Source organism: Marmota monax, unplaced genomic scaffold (assembly GCF_021218885.2).
Source record: "Marmota monax isolate L192 unplaced genomic scaffold, Marmota_monax_Labrador192_F-V1.1 WCK01_AAM20220418_F8-fsc00108, whole genome shotgun sequence".
NCBI classification, from domain to species: domain Eukaryota; kingdom Metazoa; phylum Chordata; class Mammalia; order Rodentia; family Sciuridae; genus Marmota; species Marmota monax.
This window is the reverse complement of record NW_026694593.1, coordinates 2,555,357-2,577,876: the sequence shown is the minus strand read 5'-3', so window position 1 is coordinate 2,577,876 and position 22,520 is coordinate 2,555,357. Positions and strand designations below refer to the sequence as shown.

At 42.4% G+C, this 22,520-nt stretch overlaps 3 protein-coding genes across 6 annotated transcripts in view; 1 reads left to right on the top strand and 2 right to left on the bottom strand.

The window, feature by feature from the left end:
• Window positions 1–1,499: 1,499 nt before the first annotated feature.
• Cfap141 (cilia and flagella associated protein 141) lies at window positions 1,500–6,111 on the bottom strand. The gene is made up of 4 exons (XM_046421991.2): window positions 6,019–6,111; window positions 5,467–5,507; window positions 3,072–3,201; window positions 1,500–2,305 (listed from the first exon to the last, which is right to left on the bottom strand). The coding sequence occupies exons 1-4, from the start codon at window positions 6,049–6,051 to the stop codon at window positions 2,204–2,206; spliced, it is 306 nt and encodes a 101-aa protein (XP_046277947.1). The 5' UTR covers window positions 6,052–6,111; the 3' UTR covers window positions 1,500–2,203.
• A 323-nt stretch (window positions 6,112–6,434) lies between these two features.
• On the bottom strand, window positions 6,435–18,276 carry CUNH1orf43 (chromosome unknown C1orf43 homolog). 2 transcript variants are annotated; one of them, XM_046421683.2, is made up of 7 exons: window positions 17,972–18,274; window positions 17,475–17,576; window positions 11,313–11,430; window positions 11,065–11,118; window positions 10,173–10,339; window positions 10,031–10,089; window positions 6,435–7,359 (listed from the first exon to the last, which is right to left on the bottom strand). In XM_046421683.2, exons 1-7 carry the CDS (start codon window positions 18,035–18,037, stop codon window positions 7,164–7,166), a joined length of 762 nt encoding a protein of 253 aa, XP_046277639.1. In that variant the 5' UTR covers window positions 18,038–18,274; the 3' UTR covers window positions 6,435–7,163. The 2 variants fall into 2 exon arrangements, with proteins under 2 accessions (XP_046277639.1, XP_046277641.1); XM_046421685.1 differs by lacking the exon at window positions 17,475–17,576 and having other exon boundaries at window positions 17,972–18,276.
• Window positions 17,853–22,520, top strand: part of Ubap2l (ubiquitin associated protein 2 like) — a 45,407-nt gene continuing 40,739 nt past the window's right edge. The window contains exon 1 of one of the 3 annotated variants that reach the window (XM_058571938.1): window positions 17,853–17,874. The gene's annotated coding sequence lies outside the window, so the exon portion shown is untranslated. Of the gene's footprint in view, window positions 17,875–18,486; window positions 18,668–22,520 lie in introns of those variants that run through there. The other 2 variants (XM_046421655.2, XM_046421654.1) reach the window with 2 other exon arrangements.

Genomic DNA, 22,520 nt, shown 5'->3' with positions numbered 1-22,520 from the left:
AGCAAAGCCGGAATGTGAAACCACACCTGCCTCCAAAACCTGTGTTATTTTTTTTTTTAATATTTATTTTTTAGTCTTCGGCGGACTCGACATTTTTGTTTGTATGTGGTGCTGAGGATCGAACCCGGGCCGCACGCATGCCAGGTGAGCGCCCTACCGCTTGAGCCACATCCCCAGCCCAAAACCTGTGTTATTTCTCTCTTTTTTAGGGCAGCGGGATTGCACCCAGGGCACTGTACCACTGAGCAACATCCCAGACCTTTTTTTCATTTTGAGACAGGTTCTCCCTATGTTGCCCAGGCTGGCCTCAAATTCGGGTTTCTCCTACCTCAGCCTCCCAAGGCACTGGGATTCCAGGTGTGTGCCACTGTGCCTGTCTTGTGCTTTCCTCGTTACCCTGTTACCTCTCAGCACTTATCAGGAATGTGAAGGGTCAGAAGGAAGAAGATCTAACATCTGGAAGATGAAAAATTGGGGATTCAGTAGGAGATTGAAGGATAGAGTCAAACTTGAGAGAAGAAATGAAGGTTGTGGGTTTTGTAGTGGAGACAGCCACATGGAGTTGAGGGGAGGAAAAGATCATGTGGCCAAGATGAGTGACCAGAGAGTTGCCACTGGCAAGGCAAGAGACTTGGGAAAAGTAATTTGAGTGACAATTACATCAGGGAACAATAGTGTCTGTCTCTTTGGCTTTGGAAGTCATTTGAATAGAAAGTAAAGCCTTAATAATAAGGTTCTCTGTGTCCTGTGGGTACATTCAGTACTTTTCAGTATTTAAAATGCCTTCTGGATGGACATACTCTTCCTGATCTCTCACAAATCTCCTTATCCTTCATTTTCTCACACCTTCTACATTATCTGCCTTTTACCTGGGGGCATTTGAGTCTGGAATCCTCTCATTCTTGCAGAGATGGGTATTCAGGCTCATAGGAAAGAGGCTTCTAAGATTTCACAATAAAGCCAGGTGCAGGGGCGCATGCCTGTAATCCCAGAAGTTTGGGAGGCTAAGGCAGGAGGATTGTGAGCTCAAAGCCAGCCTCAGCAACTCATTGAGGCCCTAAGCAACGCAATAAGACCTTGTGTCTAATAAAATATATAAAAGGGCTTGGGATGTGGCTTGGTGGTTAAGGGCCCTGGTTTAACCTCAAAGAAAAAAAAAAAAGGTTTCATAATAATTAAATGACATAAAACCTCGAATACTGTATCCTAACACTCAAGCACCATAGTGCCTGTAGATTCATAGCCACATTCAAAGCTATTTGTCCCAGTATACAGAAAACATCTGAGAGGAGGTGTGCAAAGTCCAGGAAATCAAAATTATGGTAGTTAAGAACAAATCAAAGCTGGGCAGAGCAGCATACACCCCAGCAATAATCCCAGCGATTTGGGAGGTTGAAGCAGGATAATTGCAAATTCGAGGCTAGCCTCAGCAATTTAGCAAGACCCTCAGCAACTTAGTGAGAACCTGCCTCAAAAGTGAAAAAAAAAAAAAAAAAAAAAAGCTGGGTGCAGTGGCACACACCTGTAATACCAGTGGCTCTGGAGGCTCAGTCAAGAGAATCACAAATTCAAAGCCACCCTCAGCAACTTAGTGGGGCCCTAAGCAACTTTGAGACCCTGTCTCAAAGTAAGAAATAAAAGAGGGCTGTAGCTCAGTAGTAAAGTGCCCCTGGGTTCAATTTCCAGTACCACAGAAATAGAAAAAAAAATAATATTTGAGGCTGAGAGAATGAGCCCTGTTCAAAAAAGTGTGAACCTTTAAGAGGTAGCTTTATTTGTTAAATCAAATCAGAATTTCAACTCCCATTATATACCCCCCACCACCTTACATCAACGCTGCAGATCCCACTCCGACCACAAGGCGTCACTCGTTTTCACCATTTTTAAGAATTTTTTTTAGTTGTAGATGGACACAACATCTTTATTTATTTATTGTTATGTGGTGCTGAGGATGGAACCCAGGGCTTTGCATGCGCCAGGTGAGCACTCTGACGCTGAGCCACAACCCCAGCCCCCTTCATCATTTTTTTAAAAAATAGATTGTTTCCCAGATGGAAGCAGGGAATTGACAGGGAAGTTGATGAAGATGGGGAAATTGTCCCAGGCTCAGTCTGTTTGGGGAAGGAAGTTCAAGGTAGTAGAGGCTCAAGAAGGCTACGTTAGCAGGTATGGCAAGAAGGGAAGAGCAGTGTTTCGGAGGCTGTCAGAGTCTCTCCACATAAAAAGCTTTGCCCATCTGATTTAGTTCTTGCTGGTACTGCTGATGCTCCTTTTCAAACAGCTGGTGCAGGGCAGCTTGACGGACCTGGCAGGGAGGGCAGAAGAGTGTGGTGTTGGCTCTCTGTTTACCAACCTTCCTCATTCTCTCTTCCTGGTTGTTTTCCCATAACTCCTTTTCTTTTGGACCCGGACTTAGCTATAACTCAAAGCTAGACAGTGCTAGAGAGGTTGAACCAATTTTTTTCCTTCATGGGTGAAGCCCTATGTCCAGCAAATATTTGCTGAGAACATACCACAAATCAGGAATTCTGCTAGGCTCCCCAGGATACAAAGATGGTGACATGACAGCTATTGGGACATGAGGGAGAGAAAGACGTAACAAGAGTAGGTGCCGGGCATTAATGGAGGCAGTTTAGTGTCTCAGTAAGATGAGACAAACAAAGACTATAATGCACTTTGGAAAAACATTTTTTTTTCCAGTACAGAGGGTTGAAACCTGGACCTCATATGTGCTAGGCAAGTGCTCTACCACTGAGTCACATCCTCAATCCTTTTTATTTTTATTTTGAGACAGGGTCTCACTAAGTTGCCCAGGCTGACTTGAACTTGCAATCCTCCTGTCTCACTCTCAAGAATTGTTCTGATTACAGGTATGCAACACCACCCAGGTCACCCTGGGACTTTGAAATGTGTTACCTGCAAGCTGGATGCAAAGAATCACTTATTGAAAAAGAACTTTGGCACTTGGAGTTAAACAGTTGATGTTCTGGTGTAATGAGCTGGGTGAGTAATGACAGAGACTAATATTTTGAAATCCCAGCTGGAAAAGGCACAGTTCTCCTAGAACTCACCATCAGTAGTTGTTTGTTGGCCAGTGCCAATTCCTTTACCATGGCATCCTGCATCCTTAGGATGGTGTATGGGTTTCTCCTCTGGCTCAATGTCATCTGCCATGCACAGTGAATATGTGAAGTTTGCCACCTGCCCAAGGTACAGAGGTGGTGGTTGAATGGGTTAGAATTAGGAAAGGAAGGGTTGGGGATGTAGCTCAGCTGGTAGAGTGCTTGCTTAGTATGCACAAGGCCCTGGGCTCAATACCCAGGACCACTACCACCAAAAAAAAAAAAAAAGTAGTGGAGATTAAAAACCCAATCAGTGAGGCTGCTTCATCACTTAGAACCCTTGTTCCATTGTCAAAAGATTGCATATTAAGTAATTATGTTATTTAATCATTACAATAACTTTGAGGCACAGGTATTAATTTTTACATGATATAGGCAAAGAAACTGAAAGTTGTGAGTTGCCCAAGGTCACTTAGTGGCAGACCTGGATCTCAGCTCATTGTCCCTAACTCTACTTTTTCTTTTTTCTTTCCATGGTACATGGGATTGAACACAGACCTCTTGAATGCCAGGGAAGCACTGTAATACTGAGTCACATTCCCACCTCTTTTTCATTTCATTTCAAGACTCTAAGTCGCCCAGACTGGCCTCAAACCTTTGATCCTTCTGCCTCAGCCTCCTTTATCAGCTGGGATTACAGGCAAGCACAGCTCCTAGTTTTACTTTGAATAAAATTTTTCTTTAACAATTAAAAAAAGCTTAGCCCTGACCCAGTATTGCTCAACAAACTTAGAAGTTTCTTATGCATCCTTCCAGGAAATTTTTCTATCAGATACCAGCAGGTATATCTTCCTTTTCTTTTTTCTTTCTCCTCCTCCTTCTTTTTTTAAATATTTATTTTTTAGTTTTAGGTGGACACAATATCTTTTATTTTTATGTGGTGCTGAGGATTGAACCCAGTGTCTCGTGCATGCTAGGCAAGCGCCCTACCACTAAGCCCCAGCCCCAGCCCCTCTTCCTCCTTACTTACATTGCTGGGGAGCTAAACTAGGACCTCAGGCATTCAAGGCAAGCACTCTAGCACTCAGCTAGACATTATACATTTACATACACAGAGCTACTTAACAATTTGGACTTCTCATATGAACACAGAGATTTGCTTCCTTCAGTTTAAAGGCTGTGTAGGTTTTTTTTGTTGTTTGTTTCCAGCTTTATTTTTTATAAACAACTCTGTCATGAACATTCTTGTGTATGTACCTTCTCATTTTTTTTTTTTTTTTTTTGGTACCAGAGATTGAACTCAGGGGCACTCAACCACTGAGCCACATCCCCAGCCCATTTTTGTATTTTTATTTAGAGACAGGGTCTCACTGATTTGCTTAGCACCTGTCATTGCTGAAGCTGGCTTTGACTCATGATCCTCCTATTTCAGCTTCCTGAGCTGCTAGAATTACAGGCCTGTGCCACTGTGCCTGGCTCTACTTTTTATTTTTAAACGGGGTCTAAATTGCTAAATTGCTGAGGCTGGCCTGAAACTTTGATTTTTCCTGCCTTAGCCTCCCCAGCTACTGGGATTACAAGGTGTGCACCACCTGAAATTTTTTTTTTTTTTTGGTACTGGGGATTGAACCCAGTGGCACTTAACCACTGAGCCACATCCCCAGCTCTTTTTTGTATTTTATTTTAGAGACAGGGTCTTTCTGAGTTGCTTAGGGCCTAAGTTGCTGAGGCTGTCTTTTGAACTCACGATCCTCCTGCTTCAACCTCCTGAGACACTGGGATTATAGGTGTGTGCCACTGCACCTGGCCAATATTCTTAAAAATAGGCTTCTTCTATCTTATCCCAGACATTTCAATCAAAATCTCCTGGGAGGAAGACCTGGCATCAGAGTTCTTTTTCCTCCTTCTCCCCTTCTTTGCGGTATTAAGGATCAACCGAAAGGCCTCACACATGCTGGGAAAGCACTCTATCACTGAGTTACATCACCAGCCCTTTTTATGTTTTGAGATAGGGTTTTGATAAATTGCCGAGGCTGGCCTAGAACTTGATACTCCTACCTCAGACTCCTGGTAGCTGACATTATAGGCAGGTGCCACCAGGCCTAGGCTTTTTCTTTTTTTTCTTCTTTAGGGGATAGGTTCTAGGGATTGAACTCAGGGGCACTTGACCACTGAGCCACATTCCCCAGCCCTATTTTGTATTTTATTTACAGACATGATTTCATTGAGTTGCTTAGCGCCTTGCTTTTGCTGAGGCTGGCTTTGAACTTGTGATCCGCCTGCTTCACCTCCTGAGCTGTTTTCTTTTAATGAGCCCTCAACGAGACAGAGTTGCGGTGTGGCTTAGCGACAGGAGTGTAGAAAGGTCAAGCTGAAGGGTAAGGGTAAGAGAAGCAGAGATTACCTGTTGACCATCTTCTTAAATTCTAGGGCCCTTTGAAAGTTCTGCAAGAAAAGGGAAAGTCTGTTGATCTGCCTTTAATCTCCAGAACCTCACTAACGGCAAGTATCCTTTTCTTGTACAAGATTAATATTTTTGAGATAGGTAGTAGTCAATTTCCTAGGGGAGGTGGGAAGAAAGCTCTACACTTTTCAGAATAAAAAAAAACATGCAAGAGTTGATATTTGGCCCCCTATCTCCTCAGTATTGGGGTTTGAACCCAGAAGCACTGAGTTACATCCCTGGGCTTTTTTATTTTTTGATAAGTTACTGAGACTGGCCTTGAACTTGTGGTTCTCCTGCCTTGCCTCTTGAGTTACAGGTGTGTACTACTGCACCTGGCACATTGAATACCTATTAGATGCTAGGCATAGTCTCCCACTCCTGTTACTAACTATACTGTAGTCTTAAATCAAGCGCTTTCCCCAATAAATAGCCTACTTCTAAGAAAACTGATCTGCAAACCTCCTCAAGGGAAACTCCTTCAACCCAGTCCCTCCTTCCAATTCTGCATACCTCTTCTACTTTTGTTATCTTTTCCGCAGACATGTCTACAGACTTGCTTGCTTAAGTCTGAGGAGACTGAGCAGGCTCTCCTTTCTGTTTAGTTCAGTCACCAAGGTTGCAGTAGTCATAGCAACATTTAGGCCTCCAACAATGACCCTGGGCCTAGGAGTTGATTGGTCACCTGGCCTGTTGCCCTGGAGACCTGAAGGGACTCCTGGTTCTCCAGCCTTCTATTAGTGACACAGACAAATCTGTGAGCAAGGGCCACCATCCCTATTTCAGGATTTCTCTGTTGATGTCCCAAAGAGTATCCGACCAATTCTCTAGAGGAAAAACCTCATGCCCCATAGCCTGTTAGCAAAGTACAGAAAACATACTGTATGACCATTTTACCAAAAGACAACAATAAAGAAATGAGTCATATGTTCTGTTTTTTAATGGTTCATTTTATTAAATAACTAATCCATAAAACCATACCAGTACACTGCCTTATTAGGGGAAACCATTCCTCCATATCATCTTGCATCTCGGCATAGATTATTCCAGGTGTCAGAACATTCCCTTTTGTTCATTTATTTATAAAGAGGGTTGAATGAAGGTGGAAAGGCAGATCAGTGCACACGAGGAAAGTTGTGTTAATGTTTCAACACATCCTGATTTAAATGGAGTTTCAGGGTAAGTTGTTACACATACCACACACTTCCTCACCCCACCCCTGATCCTGCCCACCTCTTCCACTAAACAACTCCAAGACACCCTAAAACCAAGCAGTTCCCACTCAATTGAGAACAATGGGACAGACATGGAAGATACCTTACTTTTCACCTTTGGGATTAAATAGGTGGACTATGGCCAAAAACAAGTGAAGATTTTTAAGAAAACTTGTGACAGAAATAAGAATGACATCTGAATTCAAACACAGAAGAAAAAAAAAAAATTCTACTGAGGGGAAAATAAAATCTTATCTGATATTCTGAAAATGCCTGTAAGAAAAAGTTGGGGAATGACCTTTCAGACACAAACTCTAAGAACCCTGGACACAGCAGGAGCTTTGGCTAAAACAGCCTGGGCCTGCTGAGCCAGATTTCCTGAGGGCTGCCCAGTAGACATCACAGATGTCTGGCTCAGTCTGCAGCGAGAGTCCTTCAGCTCCATCACAGAGTGCTCTCCAATGTGTTATAGTTATCCTTAAAGCTCTTCAATTCGAGGAAATGCTTGGCACGTTTACTCTTCTGACTGGAGGGAAGGTATGTCACCTGGATAGTAGTTGGGGAGACTTCAGGGGACTGAGTTAGGTCTTTGGCTGCTGACTGGTGCTGTCGCTGAGAGCTCCCAACTCGTGCTTTGACCCTAAAGAATACAAAGAGGGGAGGTTATGGACAGAATGAGGACTAGCAGAAGAATACAATTCAGGTCCTTTCCTTTCCCATAAATGTAGCCACAAATGGTCTCTGACCTATCTTATAAACTAGTTACTAAAAGCCTATCTGAGAGCTTAGAAATAAAGAAACCAGTAAAATGTGGTAGTTCACACCTGTAGTTACATTCAGGAGGGTAACACAGGAGGATCACAAGTGGGGCCAACCTTGGCAACTTTGCAAGACTCTGTCTCAAAATAAAAAAATTTCAAAAAGGGCTGGGGATGTAGCATAGCAGTAGAGTACCCATGAGTTTAATCTTCAGTGTCATTAAAAAACAAAGAAGGTAAGAAGTAGCAAAGAAACCAATTTCCTACTGAGTTCTGGCTCAATTTTTTTTCTTCCTGACACCATGTTTAACTAAAAAGGAAAAAAAAAAGTTCGTTCTTTTTTTTTTTTTTGTAGTTGTAGATGGACAGCATGCCTTTATTTTACTTGTTTATTTTTATGTGGTGCTGAGGATCGAACCCAGTGCCTCACACATGCTAGGCAAGCTCTCTGCCTCTGGGCCTCAGCCCTAAAGAAAACTTTTAATTTTACTTATTTCACCTAATGTGTATATGTAGTGAACATATTCCTAATCTAAAGAAAGTCCCCTGAAAGCTAAATATCAAAAAATAAGAACAGAAGCAGCTATTGGGTACTTGACATGTTAGTACATTACACTTGGTGGTTTACATCTAATTTACTAACATCACCCTCTATATTTTTGTATTGCCTAGTTGTGCAGGTTAAGAAATGGAGGGTCCAATAATTAACCTGTATGAGGTCACAAAGCTATTAAATGACAGACTGGGTATTTGAACCTAAGGTTGTCAGACTGCAAAGCCTATATTCTTTTTACTATACCCACTGAAGCTTTCTAGAAGCCAAAATAAAAAATTTAAAAAAAACTGTAATAATATATGCATAAAACTTATCATTTAACCATTTGAAAACATATTTCAGTAGCTTCAAGTCATTCACAATATTGCACGACTAACCTCCAATTAACACTTTTCATCTTGCAAGTCTATGCTCATTAAACTAGTTTTCTTTTCCCCTTTCCCCAACGCCTGGCAACCACCATTCTACTTTCTGTCTCTGAATTTGACTTCCTAGGAATCCTATACAAGTGGAATTTGTATTTATCTTCCAGAAGATTTTAAAACAGATTTCCTGCCTAACTCCAAACATTTTTTTCCAGCTTGTTGCTGCCTTTTTTTTTGGTACCAGGGATTGAACCCAGGGGTGCTTAACCACTGAGCTACATTCCCAGCCCTTTTTATATTTTATTTAGAGTCAGGGTCTCACTAAGTTGCTTAGGGCATCACTACGTTGCTGAGGCTGGCTTTCAACTTGCAATCTTCCTGCCTCTGCCTCCAGCTGCTGGGATTACAGGCGTGCATCACCACACCTGGTGGTGATCATTTTCATTACTGCTCTAATCAAAAGTTTTCACCGCACCTTTCTTTGAGAACAAGGTAGTTCAGGCTAGGTGTGGTAGCACATGCTTCTAACCCCAGCTACTCACAAGGCTGAGGCAGAAGGATCCCAAGTTTGAGGACCGCTGGGCAACTTGGTGAGAACCTTTCCCCAAATAAAAACAGGGGTATAGCTCAGTGGTAGAGCACCCCTGGGTTCAACTCCTAGTACCAAAAAGAAAACAAAAACAACCAAAAAATCCCAGCATAGCTCATTTTTAGAACGGAGAGAAGACAGAATAGACATACTCCTTATGTCTTGAGAAAGTCATGCCAAACACAACAGAAAACAGATGTATTCTTTTCATGGATGGTAACTAGTTTTTAATTCTAAATTGGCCTTCTTTTTTTTTCACCAAACATATGCATAAACAACATAATGAAACTATGTTGAGTACATATTTAAAACATTCTCAAACAGAAGTCATGACTCCTCTTCCTTCTCTTAGGTAATATCTTCATATCTTAGGATATTATTATCAAGTGTAATATCCTGTTAACATCCTAACACGTTAATGAAAATCATGATTCCCAAACAGAAGTCATGACCCTCGCCAGGGGCAGTGGTGCGTGCCTGTAATCCCAGTGGCTTCAGAGGTAGAGGCAGGATTCCAAGTTCAAAGTCAGTCTTAGCCACTTAGCTAGGTCCTAAGTGAGATCCTGTCTCAAAATAAAACAAAAAAGGGCTGGGGATGTGATTCAGTGGTTAATCACCCCTGAAGTTCAATCCCAGGTACCAAAACAACAACAACAATAACAAAACGAATAAGTAAACAAACAAAAAACCCCAAACTGACTCTCTCGTGGTAACCTTTGTTTCGGATAAGGTTATAATGCTTTAAGTAGTAATAAAAATGGGTGGCATTTAATGCTTCATTAGGTTCTGCCAATTTTGACATTTAATTGGGCTGGAAAAAAAAAGAAAAAGATGCACATAAAGTAAAAAAATTCTCTTATTATATGGTAGCATCTTCTTTCTAATTTGGCAAGAGGCAATTCTAATAGTCTTATGGTATCATGGATATTCATTCATACTGCTTTATGATAGCTACTGCATAAATATTAGGAATAGTCCAGTACTTCTAATACTTCTGATATTCTCTAACCAGCTCCCTTTGACATGTTCCCCTCCAAACTCACACAGTGGCCAGCTCACTCAGGGCCTCTTGATAGCGCAGGTACTCACTCTGGCCAAACACCTTAGGAAAGAGAAAAGATGAGGATCTCTCAGTCTGGCATATCCCTTTAGATACTTGAAGGAAAAACTGGCCATTCAGCTCACCCCTGTCCCGTAGCGGGCTGTCTCGTAGCCATCCAGCAGGGTATCGATAAGGGCCTTCCGCACACCCTTGAAAGGAGTACTAGTGTTTCGAAGATCTAGCAAGTAGGAGCGGAAATTCTTGCCCATTAAGGAACAGGGGTACCTGCCTTCAGCATGAAATGGGATCTCTGAGGAGATAAAGGGACAATATCTAGTTATTTTCCCAAGTTAGAAATAGGTCTAATGAAACAAGTGATATGAGCTGGATGTAAATCCCATCTTTAAAAAAAAAGAGATAGAATATTTAAAAAAAAAAAACAGACAAATCTGTCTCAAAATAAAAAATACAAAGGGCTGGGGATATAGCTCAGTGGTAAAGCACCTCTGGATTCAATCCTTAAAAAATTTACGTATATTAAAAAGTGTGTGTGTGTATATATATATGTAAATTTCACATATAAATGTGCATATATATATATATACATACATATGTACATATATGTGTGTGTGGGTGTGTATATATATATTTTCGTTAGAGATAGACGCATATATGACAAGTGGTCAAAGAATAGGAAAAAATATTCAAGAATCATTCGCCTTGGGTTTACTGAAAAAACGGATGTCACTAGTCCTTTGTGGAAAAACAAATTATTATCTTCCAGTTCAGGAAACTAAAGGTCTCAAGAATCTTAAAAGACAAACAAAAAAACCCTAGTCTTTTTGGAGAAGAACTAACCTGCCTACATAATTTCCTTATGTAAAAGATTAAGTGGTACTTTCCAAACTCCAGGAAATTCCCACTAGTCGAGATATACAAAAAGGACAAATCCTAACATATAAAATGGGTTCATTACTCTGTTCCCTAGATGGCTTTTTAGGCTCTAGAATGGAGTCTGATAGCTAGTGTCCTTACCAGAAGCACGGATAGCATCCAGAGCTTTCATCCTATACAGATAGTTGTAGCAACCTGTTGAAATAAAGAGTAGTCTCAGACATAATTCTCAAACTCCAGTAAACTAATAAACTGTCTTTCTGCATCTGACACATAGCCAACAACTAGAATAACTGAGGTTTTGTTAGCAGCTATTTACAACAAGTGTAAAGGAATTCTGAACTTGTGGGACTCCTCACTGAAGTGCTCTCCAAGAGCTTGCAACATACTTTGACTTCCCTGAGTTTCCAGTTGTAGCAGTCTTGCATCGTCATCTGCAAGGAGCTGAGGTTCATACTTGATATCCTGAACCCTGGATAGTCGAATATCAATCTCCTCTTTCAAGTCCTGAATGTGTAGATAAGAGAATACAGAATCACTTACCTTGTACTCTGATTCCCACTAATCTGGAAAAGGGTCAGAGCCTGTGAACAACTAAGATCAAGTAGTGGAAGTGCTCAGGTAGTTACTGAAATTGCCAGATAAGATGTAAGATTTTGGGAAAGAATGGGGTTCTCTAATAACCTCTCCAAACTGTACATATCTAAGCTAGATATTTTAATTTGCCAGAATTTCTTCACGCTCTACAGCATTATTCCAGATTTTACACTGGTCTAAGAATCTTGATAGGTATTATAAAGACCTTCCTAAATTGGGACAAAGTGGACAACTGGAAGTCATAATCTATTATAGAAATCCAAGGAGAAGACCTGCATATAATCTATAAACATCTAGGGACTGTCCAACCTGGTGGACCACAGGACTTCTAGAAATCCATGTTAAAACAAAAACATTTTTTAAAAAAATAAATGTTCATTTTTGCCACACAGGGGATTGAAACTGGCTCTACCACAAAGCTACACTCCCAGTCCTTTTTATTTTTGAGATAGGGTCTAAGTTGCTCAGGCTGGCTTTGTACTACTAATCCTCTCTCTCAGCTTCCCGAATAGCTGGTATTACAGGTGTGTGCCACTATACCCAGTTTAATTGCTAAAATTGGTAATTCATGCCAGGCACAGTGGCACACACCTGTAACCCCTGTTATTTGGGAGGCTCAGGCAGGAGGATTTCAAGATCAAGCCTGAGCAATTTAGTGAGACACTGCCTCAAAAACAAAATGAAAAGGGCCGGGAGTATAGCTTAGTGGTAGAGCACTATTCTAGTATGTGGGAGGCTCTGGGTTCGATTCCCAGTACTGGAGGAAAAAAATTGATAATTAACATCCATGCTACAAAAATTTAATACTATTATTGTGCTGCCCTTTCAAGATAGAAGCAAGCACTATCATCAGTTCCACATCCATCTCACTTAAGAGGGTTGCCAAACCCCTGAGGAAATAATTTTTTTTTTTTGGTGGTGCTGGGGGATTGAACCCAGGGCCTTGTGCATTTGAGGCAAGCACTCTACTGAATGAAATTTATCTGCAGTCCCCTTGTTTTCCTTTTGTAGTGGGAACTGGACTCAGAAGTGCATTATCATTGAGCCACATTCCCAACTCTTTTTTTTTGAGACATTGCCTTGCTAAATTGCTGAGGCTGGCCCCAAATTTGGAATCCATCCCTCTGCCTCAGCCTCCCAAATCACTGGGATTACAGGTATATGCCATGGTATAATTTTTATTGTAACCTCACCCCCCACCCTACTGGCTGGGATTGAACCCAGAAACTCATTCATATGCTAGGAAGTGCTCTACCACAAGCTACTTCCCTGGCCCTTTGTTGTTTAACTCTACCAGAAACTTCCATTGTGAACTATTTTCACAGACCACAGGTAACATATGCACATTTTAAGTAATTATAAAGACCAAGATGAACACCTATATCCAATATTCACTTTATGAAATGGCAATCAATGACTCTGAAGTCCTATATACTCATTCCTAATTGCCACCACCACAAACCTTCATTTGCCAGTAATCCTCTTACTCTTCATTGTTTTATCATGTGTTATCCTAAACAAGATGCTTAACTTTGTCTAGTTTTGAGCTTTATACAAATGGAAAAATACTTTTTGAATTCCTCAGCAAACTGTTTTTTTTTGCAGTGCCAGGGATTGAACCCAGGGCCTTGCAAATGTGAGGTAAGTGGTTTAACACTGAGCTATATCTCCAGCCCAACAAGTTAAAATGAACTTTACTGAGGTTGAATTTGTATAAAAAAATAAAGAAAATTCACTTAAATGTATAAGACAAATAAATTTGGATAACTTATTGGTGGTGGTATGGGGAATTGAACCTAGAGGTGGTTTACCACTGAGCTCCATTTTTAAGTATTTTATTTTGAGACAGGGTCTTGCTAAATTGCAAGTCACTGGGATTATAGGCATGCCCCACCAGCCTGGCTTGGATGCATGAATTTTAACAATATACCCATTTACTGGCATCTCAATCAACATTTCCTTATCCCAAAATGTTCTCTAAAGTCACCCTCTCTTCCTTAGTTGGCTGCAGGCAACATGATGTGTTCTTTATAGTTCTTTATGTTCATTCTAGAATTTCATATAAATGGAATCATATGATACATATTCTCTTGTGAATGGCTTTTTTTTTTTTTTTAAATCTTGTAATTGTAGATGGACAGAATGCCTTTAATTTTTTTTTAATGTGGTGCTGAGGATCAAACCCAGTGCCTCAGCATGCTAGGCAAGCGCTCTACCACTGAGCCCCAGCCCATGTATGGCTTTTGACTTGGCAGATTTTTTTGTGTGTATAGTACTGGGAATTGAACTCAAGGGTGCTGTACCACTGAATGTCACCCCCAGTCCTTTTTTGAGACAGTCTTGTGCCAAGTTGCCTAGGCTGACTGTAAACTTGTGATCTTCCTACCTCAGCCTCTGAAGTACCTAGGATTATAGGTATACATCACTGTGCCAGGCTCTTGGCATGGTTTTTAGATTCACTATGTTTGCAACTTTTTTTTTTCTTTAAAGGAGACGTTTATTATTTCAACTTTTTTCATTAAGAATATTCTGAAGATTCTTTGTGTTCACATATTTTAGTTTATTTTTAATTTTTAAATCATTCTAGAATATGAACTGGTATCACTAACTTTAACCTGGACTTCTGCTACCATGAACATTTTCATTCATGACTTCTATTACTATGAGCAAAAATTAATTTCCTTATGATATGGAACTGCTGGGCCATAGATTAGCTAGGTACATGTTCAATCTTAGTTGATAATGCCCAATTATTTTCTAAAGTGGTTTTAATAATTTATACTTCTACCAGCAATGGATGAGAATTTAGATAAATTTTGTAAAGCAAATGGAATCTCCCCCTACCCCCAATACTGGGGGTAGAACCCAGAGGTGCTTTACCACAGAGCTATAACTCCCCAATTCCTCCCCACTTTTTTTTTTTTTTTTTTGGTGGAGAGTGGATACCAGGGATTGAACTCAGAGGAACTTGACCACTAAGCCACACCCCCAGCCCTATTTTGTATTTTTAAAAAATTTTTTAGTTTTAGGTGAACACAATATCTTTATTTTTATGTGGTGTTGAGGATCGAACCCAGTGCCTCACGCATGCTAGGTGAGCACTGAGCCACAAACCCAGCCCCTATTCTGTTTTTTATTTAGAGACAAGGTCTTGGGCTGGGGATGTGGCTCAAGCGGTAGCGTGCTCACCTGGCATGTGTGCGGCCCGGGTTGGATCATCAGCACCACATACAAACAAAGATGTTGTGTCCGCCAAAAACCATGAAATAAATATTAAAAAAAAAAAGGGGGGGGGGCAAGGTCTTACTGAGTTGCTTAGGACCTTGCTAAGTTGCTGAGGCTAGCTTCGAACTCGAAATCCTCCTGTCTCAGCCTCCAGAGCTGCCGGGATTATAGGCATGTACCACTGTGCCCAGCCCCCCCTTTTTTGGAGACAGGATCTTGCAAAACTGCCCAAGTTGATCTCAAACTTGCAATCCTCCTCCTGCAGCCTCCATAGTTGCTGGAATTACAGGAATGTGCCACTGTGGTCAAATAAGCAATCTTGATTTCATATAGTCTCAGGGCTCCTAAACAGCCAAAGTTTTGATTGGCTAATGATATGTTAGATACCAACCCATGAAAGGCAAGTGGAAATTACACTGTTCAAAGTTTCAGGCAAGGACAGCTTTCTTGAGTCTTTCCAGGTAATATGTCAGAAAGAGAAACAAGGCTTGGGGCTGGGGATGTGGCTCAAGCGGTAGCGTGCTCGCCTGGCATGCGTGCGGCCCGGGTTCGACCCTCAGCACCACATACAAACAAAGATGTTGTGTTCGCCAAAAACTAAAAAATAAATATTAAAAAAATTATAAAGAAAAAAAAGAAACAAGGTTTGGCGCTGTGGTGCCCACTTATAATTCCAGTGGCTTGGGAGGCTGAGGTAGGAGGATAGCAAGTTTAAAGCCAGCCTCAGCAACTTAGTATGGCCCTAAGTAACTTAGAGACTCTGTCTCAAAATTAAAAAAAAAAGGGGGGGGGGGTGATGAGAATATGGCTCAGTGGTCAAGTGTCCCTTGGTTCAATACCCAGTAACAAAAAGAGAGGAACAAGTACAAGAGGATTAATAATACTGGCTAATCAAAGAACTGCTCTAGGAGTTGAGAGAACTGTGTACTAGCTTTGGCTCTCCCATTGACTTATTGTTCACTCAATAATGAATTACTGAGTACTTACTATGTGTTGGCCTTGGTTTTACGTTGGTGGGGAAAAAAAAATGGCCCGGTGCCTGCACTTTTTTTTTTTTTTTGCAGGGCCACAAACTGAAGGCAGGGGCTTGCATATACTAGAACCACTGAGCTACACTCCAAACCCAAGTGCTTGCCCTCTTGAAGCTTAAGATCTCAGAAGAAAAAAAAAAAAATTTCTTTTTTGGTATCAGGGATTGAATCCAGGGACTGAACAAATGAGCCATATCTCCAGACCTTTCTATTTTGAGACAGGGTCTTACTAAGTCGCTTAGGGCCTCGATCAATTGGTGAGGCTGGTTTTGAACTTAGAATCCTCTCGTCTCAGCCTCCCAAATTACTGGGATTACATGTGTGTGGCACCATGGGCCAGCTGAGAGGAATGTTTTGGACAAAGAGACTAACATAAAAGAAAAATTGTGGCAAACGCTATGAAGAAAATATCAGGGTAATAATGGAAAATTGAGACCTATTTTATTTCGTTTTTAAAATATTTTTTGTAGTTTCAGATGGACAGAATGCATTTATTTTATTTATTTTTATGTGGTGCTGAGGATCGAATCCAGTTGCCTCAAGCATGCTAGGCAAGCGCTCTGCCACTGAGCTACAGCCCAGCTCAAAGAGACCTATTTTAACATCCACAGTAAGCATTCTTCTTTCATGGAAGTAACATATAAGCTAAGATCTAAAGAATGAATGATCTAGTCAAGTGAAGACCATTCCAGGTCACAGTAACAGTATGTGCAAAGGTGTGCGATCAACTAGTAGAACTAGATTTCAGAGACTGGGAGAGGTGCCAAACAAAAGGAAGTTGGTAAGGGCAGCAGGTACATTTAAGTGAAAGATTAAAGAAGCAGATAGGGTTGGCAGTGGGGTATCAAGAGTTATGATTTAGATATGCTGGGTTTGAGATACCTATTAGAAATCAAAGTGGATGCTGGGTGTGTGGTGCATGCCTATAATCCCAGTGGCTGGGGAGGCTGAGGCAGGATGGCATGTTCAAAGCCAGCTTCAGAAATTTAGTAAGACCCTAAGCAATTCAGTGAGATGCTGTTTCAAAACAAAAAATAAAAAGAAGTGGGGATGTGGCTCAGTGGTAAGTGCCCCTGGGTTCAATCCCTGGTACTCCAAAACAAATAATGTTGAAATGTGAAGTAGGCAGTTGAGATACATAGAATGGGATGCTGGAAAAAGGCAAAATTTTATCTGTGGATACTTAAAGCCAAGGAAAGGAAGGCATTTCCCAAGAAGAAAGCATAAACAAAGGTAATAAATCACTAGGTTATTCACTTTCTGTATGTTATCCCCTAAGTTGTTTCTTTTCCTTAGGCTTATCTGTAACACAAATGGTGGAACAAGATACTTAATGGGACTCTTAAATAAGCCTGAAGTTCTGCCAAGACAACCTTTCATTGTTCTACTGCTAATTGTAACCATTCTCAAATCCATCCTAAAAAAAAGCAAACAAAAAACATTGATTAAGATGAATGGGGAAACATTTTACAGCAGTCAGCAAAAACTAAAGTTCTTGATAAAGTTACATACTGTACCAGAGCAGTGGGCAGGTAAGCCAAATGCCAAGACTGTTACTGCTCAATTCACTAAGGTTAACTATAAAGGTAAATAGAGAAAGAAACGTGAATTTAAGTAATCTCTAAAAGGCACAGAAAATCTCGTTCTTGTTCCTATAACGCAATTGAAGAATGCTGGTTTTGTGCCCTAAGGACCTACCTTGGGGGCATTGTGTCCCACAGGGACATGGGGTCCCCTTCTAGATTTCATTGCAAAGCGCATGATTTGCCTCTTCACAAAAATAAACAGTAGTACAAATACCTGTCCAAAAAGATACGATAAGAATCTTTAATAAAGACAACAACAACAAAAGGCATGCCTTCATTCAAAGTCTCCAGATTGCGGCTCTCAGAAATGGAGGCTTCAAGATAAAACTTGGGGGAAAGCGAGGACGTCGACGATGGAGGTGGATCTAGGGAAGCCAATAGTGGGGAGGCTTGGGGTCTGTGCCCTAGAGCTTAGGGGGAGGGTTCTCAGCCAGGGGCGGGTCGGTCTGGGTCTGTGACTTAAGCTCCCAGGTACTCCTGGGATCGAAGTCAAAAGCCCAGAAAAGGCGCAGGTGAGTGGGTGGAGAATGAAGACAGGGATCGGCTCAAGAGGAGGGTCTCCACTGGGTGAGACGCTACAGCAGGAATGGGGTGGGGGAAGATCCTCACCAGGCTCCCGTAGGCCATCACCAGCACGACATTCACCCCGGACAGCCAGTTACTGCTGGACGCCATGGCCTCCCTCCCCGCGCAGAAGTGCTCGGGTTTTCCCGCTGCCCTGCCTCGTTAGCCCAGGCTCCGCCGAAGCAACGGCGCCTGGGTTCCCTGGAGCTCCCCGGCCATTTCCTTACGGGGGAAGACCGAGCCAGACCCGGCCTGAAAACATGGCGGATGGGGGAGCTAGGAAAGGAGGACGACGCCTTCCCGCTTCCCCCCCGACACGTGACTCAGGCAGGCAGTGGCACCTGGGAGCTGCGAGTGCGGAGACGCGGAACTACGCCAGTAAGAGGAAGCGGAGGCCATCCGTGCGTCACGTGGTAGAGGCGGGGCCGCCGCGCAGGGGGCGGGTCGGACGCACGGAGCCCGAGTTCGGTGTTTCGTGGCGTGGTGGCACGCGCACGCTGGCGTGCGCGTCCCTTTTCACGTCACGTGCTGGGGGGACGCAGGAAGGCAAGTGGGAGGGGGTAGGCGCGAGAGCGAGCGCGAGAGGGAAAAGGAGGGAGGGGGGTGGGGAGGAGGGAATCTTGTATCACGTGACAGGGGCGGCGCGGCCCGGGGTGTCAGTGTGGAGGAGACTGAGGTAAAGTTGGGAGCGCAGCGGCGTTGGTGGCGGCGGCGGCGGCAGCGGCAGCGCGGCGGGGCCGGGTATTGTCCGCGGCCCCTTTAAATCCGCGATCCCCCTTTTACCCTCCCTTCTTTCTCTCCTACCCCCGCCGTATCTCCCCTCCGGTAGGCCCCCCCGCGCCGTGCGCTCCCCCTCTGTACACCCCCTTCTGGTCTCGGGAGCCCTGGCGCCCCCCCCCCCACCTCGAGTCGGGCGCCGGAGGTTTTGTTTATGGTTGGGTTCGCGGCCTAGTGGGCCGCGCCGGAGCCGGGGCCTCGATTTGGGAGCGTGGCCGGGGCGGGGCTTGGGGCAGCCGGACGGGGGGGGGCCATGCGGCTAGAGCCTGAAGGGGGAGAACGAGAAAGAGCGCGAGCGAACTAGGCCTGGGCCTAGCCTGAGGTAGGGCTGTCTCCCAGGGCCGGTGCCTGTGGAGAAGGAGAGGGCCGCCTCCCTTTCCAGCCCTCTGCGGGCCTCTGATCCGGATCCGGCCTGGTTGGGGGTGGCGGGGGGAGGGCGATGGGGTGGAGCTGCCCCGACTCCCCCATGTGGCCCTCAGTTTGGAGTGCGGAGGATTAATTTGTTCCGGGTGGGAGGTAGGGAGGCGATTGGCCCCGTGGGCTCCTGATGTGGCGCTGAGGGGGGTGAGCCTCCCATCCTCCGCGCGTGGGCTTGCGTCCCCTCTCCGTTTCCAGCCTCTTTGTCAGCTCCACTTATTACTCTTCCTTCTTTCTTACCGACCCGGCTGTGGGAATATATTTTTGCAGCTGTCTTAAGCTTCCTGTTGTCTATACTGTGGTTTTGGGTACCCCAAACAATTATGTTATTTGGGAAGCTGGACCTGTAGGCCCCCATAGGGTGTATCACGCCTAAGGGACGTCACTGGGTCGCTGGGGTATTTGTTCACTCTTCATAATGGCACAGGAATTCCAGACTTCTTCAGACCCTTCACCTTGTGGACAGCCCTAAATTGCTTTGCAAACTGATGTCACAAACAGGAGACTGCTCCTTTTTCAGGATTCTTGAAATGTAGCCACCTCTGTTGTAGGATGTTGTGGAAAGGAAAACACCACAGTAACGGCGTTTTTGTTGTTATTAACGTTTTTGCCTTTGACTCATCGTGATTAGTAAATGGAGAGATCTCCCCCCCATCCATCTTCCGCCCCCCCCATATCCTGCTTTAGGAATATCTGATGTGAATTGCTGGGAGGTGATAGTGTTCTGTGACAACCAGCATTACTAGATAATTAAAACATTTTGGCTCTATTATCAGTTGACAAAACTGCTTTGAGATCCTACACCATTGCCTTTAAAGATTAGAAGATCCCCATGATTGTTTCTGTTGTGAATGGGAAGTATTGCTGGCATGTAAACTATTGATAAAAGGCCTAAAAATGTACTGTTTTGTTTTTTTATTTTTTAAACCCCTTCTTGTGAAGTGTGTCTTTAACTGAGCATTACTCACTAGATTCAAGGTGGTGGGAAAGGGGACGCAGAGGTCATTTCAAAAAGGCAACTAGGGAAATTAGTTGTGCTGGTAAAGGTAGCAAGCCTTCCCCATCACAGTCCATCTTCAGGATTTCTGAATTGGTTCTCAAATTAGATTGTAAGCTCCCTGAGGGCAGCAAAAAGTCATAATGTTTTGTATTTTCTGAAGTATTGGACACATAGTAGACACTCAATAAATTCTTGTTATTTATTTTTTTCAGTAAAATTTCTCTGGCTATTTTTTTAAGTAGCTGGTTTCCAAAATAGAGAGTCAGGGGCACTCCTGTGTTGACTTGTATTTGCTCCTGCACTATTCCCTTGGTTTCCAGTACTTCTCCCCCTGGTTCCCTGATTTTTTATTTTCTAAGAAAGAGTAACAAGATTCCACACCTCCACTGTGATAACTCTGGTTATTTGTCCCTAATTTTTATTTTCCAGGAAAGTAACAAGATTCCTCACCCCCACTACTAGAACTCTGGGTATTTGTCTCCACTTACTACTAAAAATTCTATTAATTCTTTGTCCTTAAGTGATCCATCCCAGATCATTTACTTGTGACCTGTTGCTTGGTGTTATTATTATGTAGGTGGTAAAATTCTGTTAGTCACACATTTCAAAGCACTTGTAAGAGTGAAGTGCAAGTTAGTAGTAAGAGTGATCAGGAGGATTTTTCTCTTTCCTGATTAATTATATGACGTTCAAGATCACTTTCTAATACATTTACACCTGACTGGAAAGGTATGTGCGGTGGTCTATACAGTTAGTCCATTAGCTTATATTTGCAAATAAACTCATTCTCTCAAATTGATATATGTGAAGTTGAAAGTAGTCAGTATTTGAAAGTTACAGTGGTGGGTTGGAAATAACTACTCTGATTTAGAAACTTCATCTTAGAGCCAATTTAAAGTTAAACATAATTGTTTTCCTCTATAGTTTTTTTTTTTTTTTTCTTCCCCTCTTCTTGATAAGGACCCAGGGTTCTTGGTTAAACAACACTTTTCTTTTTTTGTAAATTAAGTGTTGAAACTTGACTATAATGTCAGCCTGGGGAAATGGACTACTGTGTTGCATAATAATAAAATAAAATTCTATACTAGCTTGAAATATTTACAGGCTTGTGTGCACATGTATGCAGGGACGGGGTTAATGATTAAAAATTAGCTATGAAGTTGTCTTTAAAATATATTTCTTGGTGATAGGGAATGTAGACCGCATCAAAAACCAAAGACCTATGTAACCTATTGATACAAAACTTGGTGAAGCTTGGTGCAGTGACGCATGTCTGTAATCCCCCAGCAGCTCAGGAGGCTGAGGCAGGAGGATCAGAAGTTCAAAGCCATCCTCAGGAATTTAGCATGGCCCTAAGCAACTCAATGAGACTCTGTCTCTAAATAAAATACATAAAGGGCTGGGGATGTGACTCTGTGGTTGAGTTCAATTCCTGGTACCAAAACAAAACAAAACATAAACTTGGTGAAGAATTTCTCCAGGGAAGTCAGCTCTGACATTCAATAAACAGGTGCAATTTACTTTCTTAATAGTTAATCCTTACACATTTATTTAGAAGCCCTCCTTCAAAATCCAGCAGTGTCTTTTGGACAATTTAGAATTAACCCTGTATTTAATGAAAAATTAAATATAGAGCAGAAAAGCATAACTTGTTTTCTTTGGAAGAAAATAAAACATTTTAAAGTATCTTTTGTTGAGCACTCTATCATATGATGACTTTAAAAAAAAATGCAGCAGCTGAAATTGCATTATAGAACAAAATGTGAATGAAGGGAACTTGAATTCCGTTGAATCCTTCGTTAGAAATCTTATAATGAAAACTGTCAGGGAAGGCCCTTTGTATTCTGTGTCTCTTAAAAGACAAGTTTTCCTACAGGCATTAATGTTTTGACCTTAAAATGATTTCCTAGAAGCCCTTTTAAATAAAATTTTGTGATATATGTGATTGGTTTGGGACAAATTTGGAATTCCCTGTGTTTTAAGGTGAGTGGTTGAGGGGAATTGTAATTCTGGTTTTTTGAAAATGTGGACGAAACCCACAGAAGCAGCTGTAAAAGCAGTGTGTTGGAATTATTATGCAGGGAACTGAAAATCTGAACTGGAACTGGATCCTAATACATGCCCTGTTGAAGGGTGCAGTTAAAAAAATAAAACCTATAGCATGCTGAAAGATGAAACTTAAGGGAGAAAGAGGCTAGACTTGAACTTATCCTTTCCCCCAAGCAGTGGAGGTCAATGTGTAAGGCAGGTAAGATGGTTGTCTTAGGTAGGTTGAATACAGTATTTATATACAGTATTTTCTGTATGTGTGTTTATTGAATGGCTTATTTTATTTTTTGAGGTGGTGTGGATCGAACGTAGGGCCTTGGACATGTTAGGCAAGCCTTCTCCCATTGAGCC

What these genes read in the sequence shown, in the direction of transcription:
- Cfap141 (XM_046421991.2), bottom strand. Translation starts at nt 6,051, where the DNA reads ATGTCTGCGGAAAAGATAACAAAAGTAGAAGAG. An exon ending in TTTAAGAAGATGGTCAACAG is followed by an intron (nt 3,202 to 5,466) that starts GTAATCTCTGCT and finishes TACCTTGGGCAG; the next exon opens with GTGGCAAACTTCACATATTC. An exon ending in CCAACAAACAACTACTGATG is followed by an intron (nt 2,306 to 3,071) that starts GTGAGTTCTAGG and finishes CCTCCCTGCCAG; the next exon opens with GTCCGTCAAGCTGCCCTGCA.
- CUNH1orf43 (XM_046421683.2), bottom strand. Translation starts at nt 18,037, where the DNA reads ATGGCGTCCAGCAGTAACTGGCTGTCCGGGGTGAATGTCGTGCTGGTG. An exon ending in TGATGGCCTACGGGAGCCTG is followed by an intron (nt 17,577 to 17,971) that starts GTGAGGATCTTC and finishes CTTTTTGGACAG; the next exon opens with GTATTTGTACTACTGTTTAT. An exon ending in TGGGACACAATGCCCCCAAG is followed by an intron (nt 11,431 to 17,474) that starts GTAGGTCCTTAG and finishes CTACACATTCAG; the next exon opens with GACTTGAAAGAGGAGATTGA.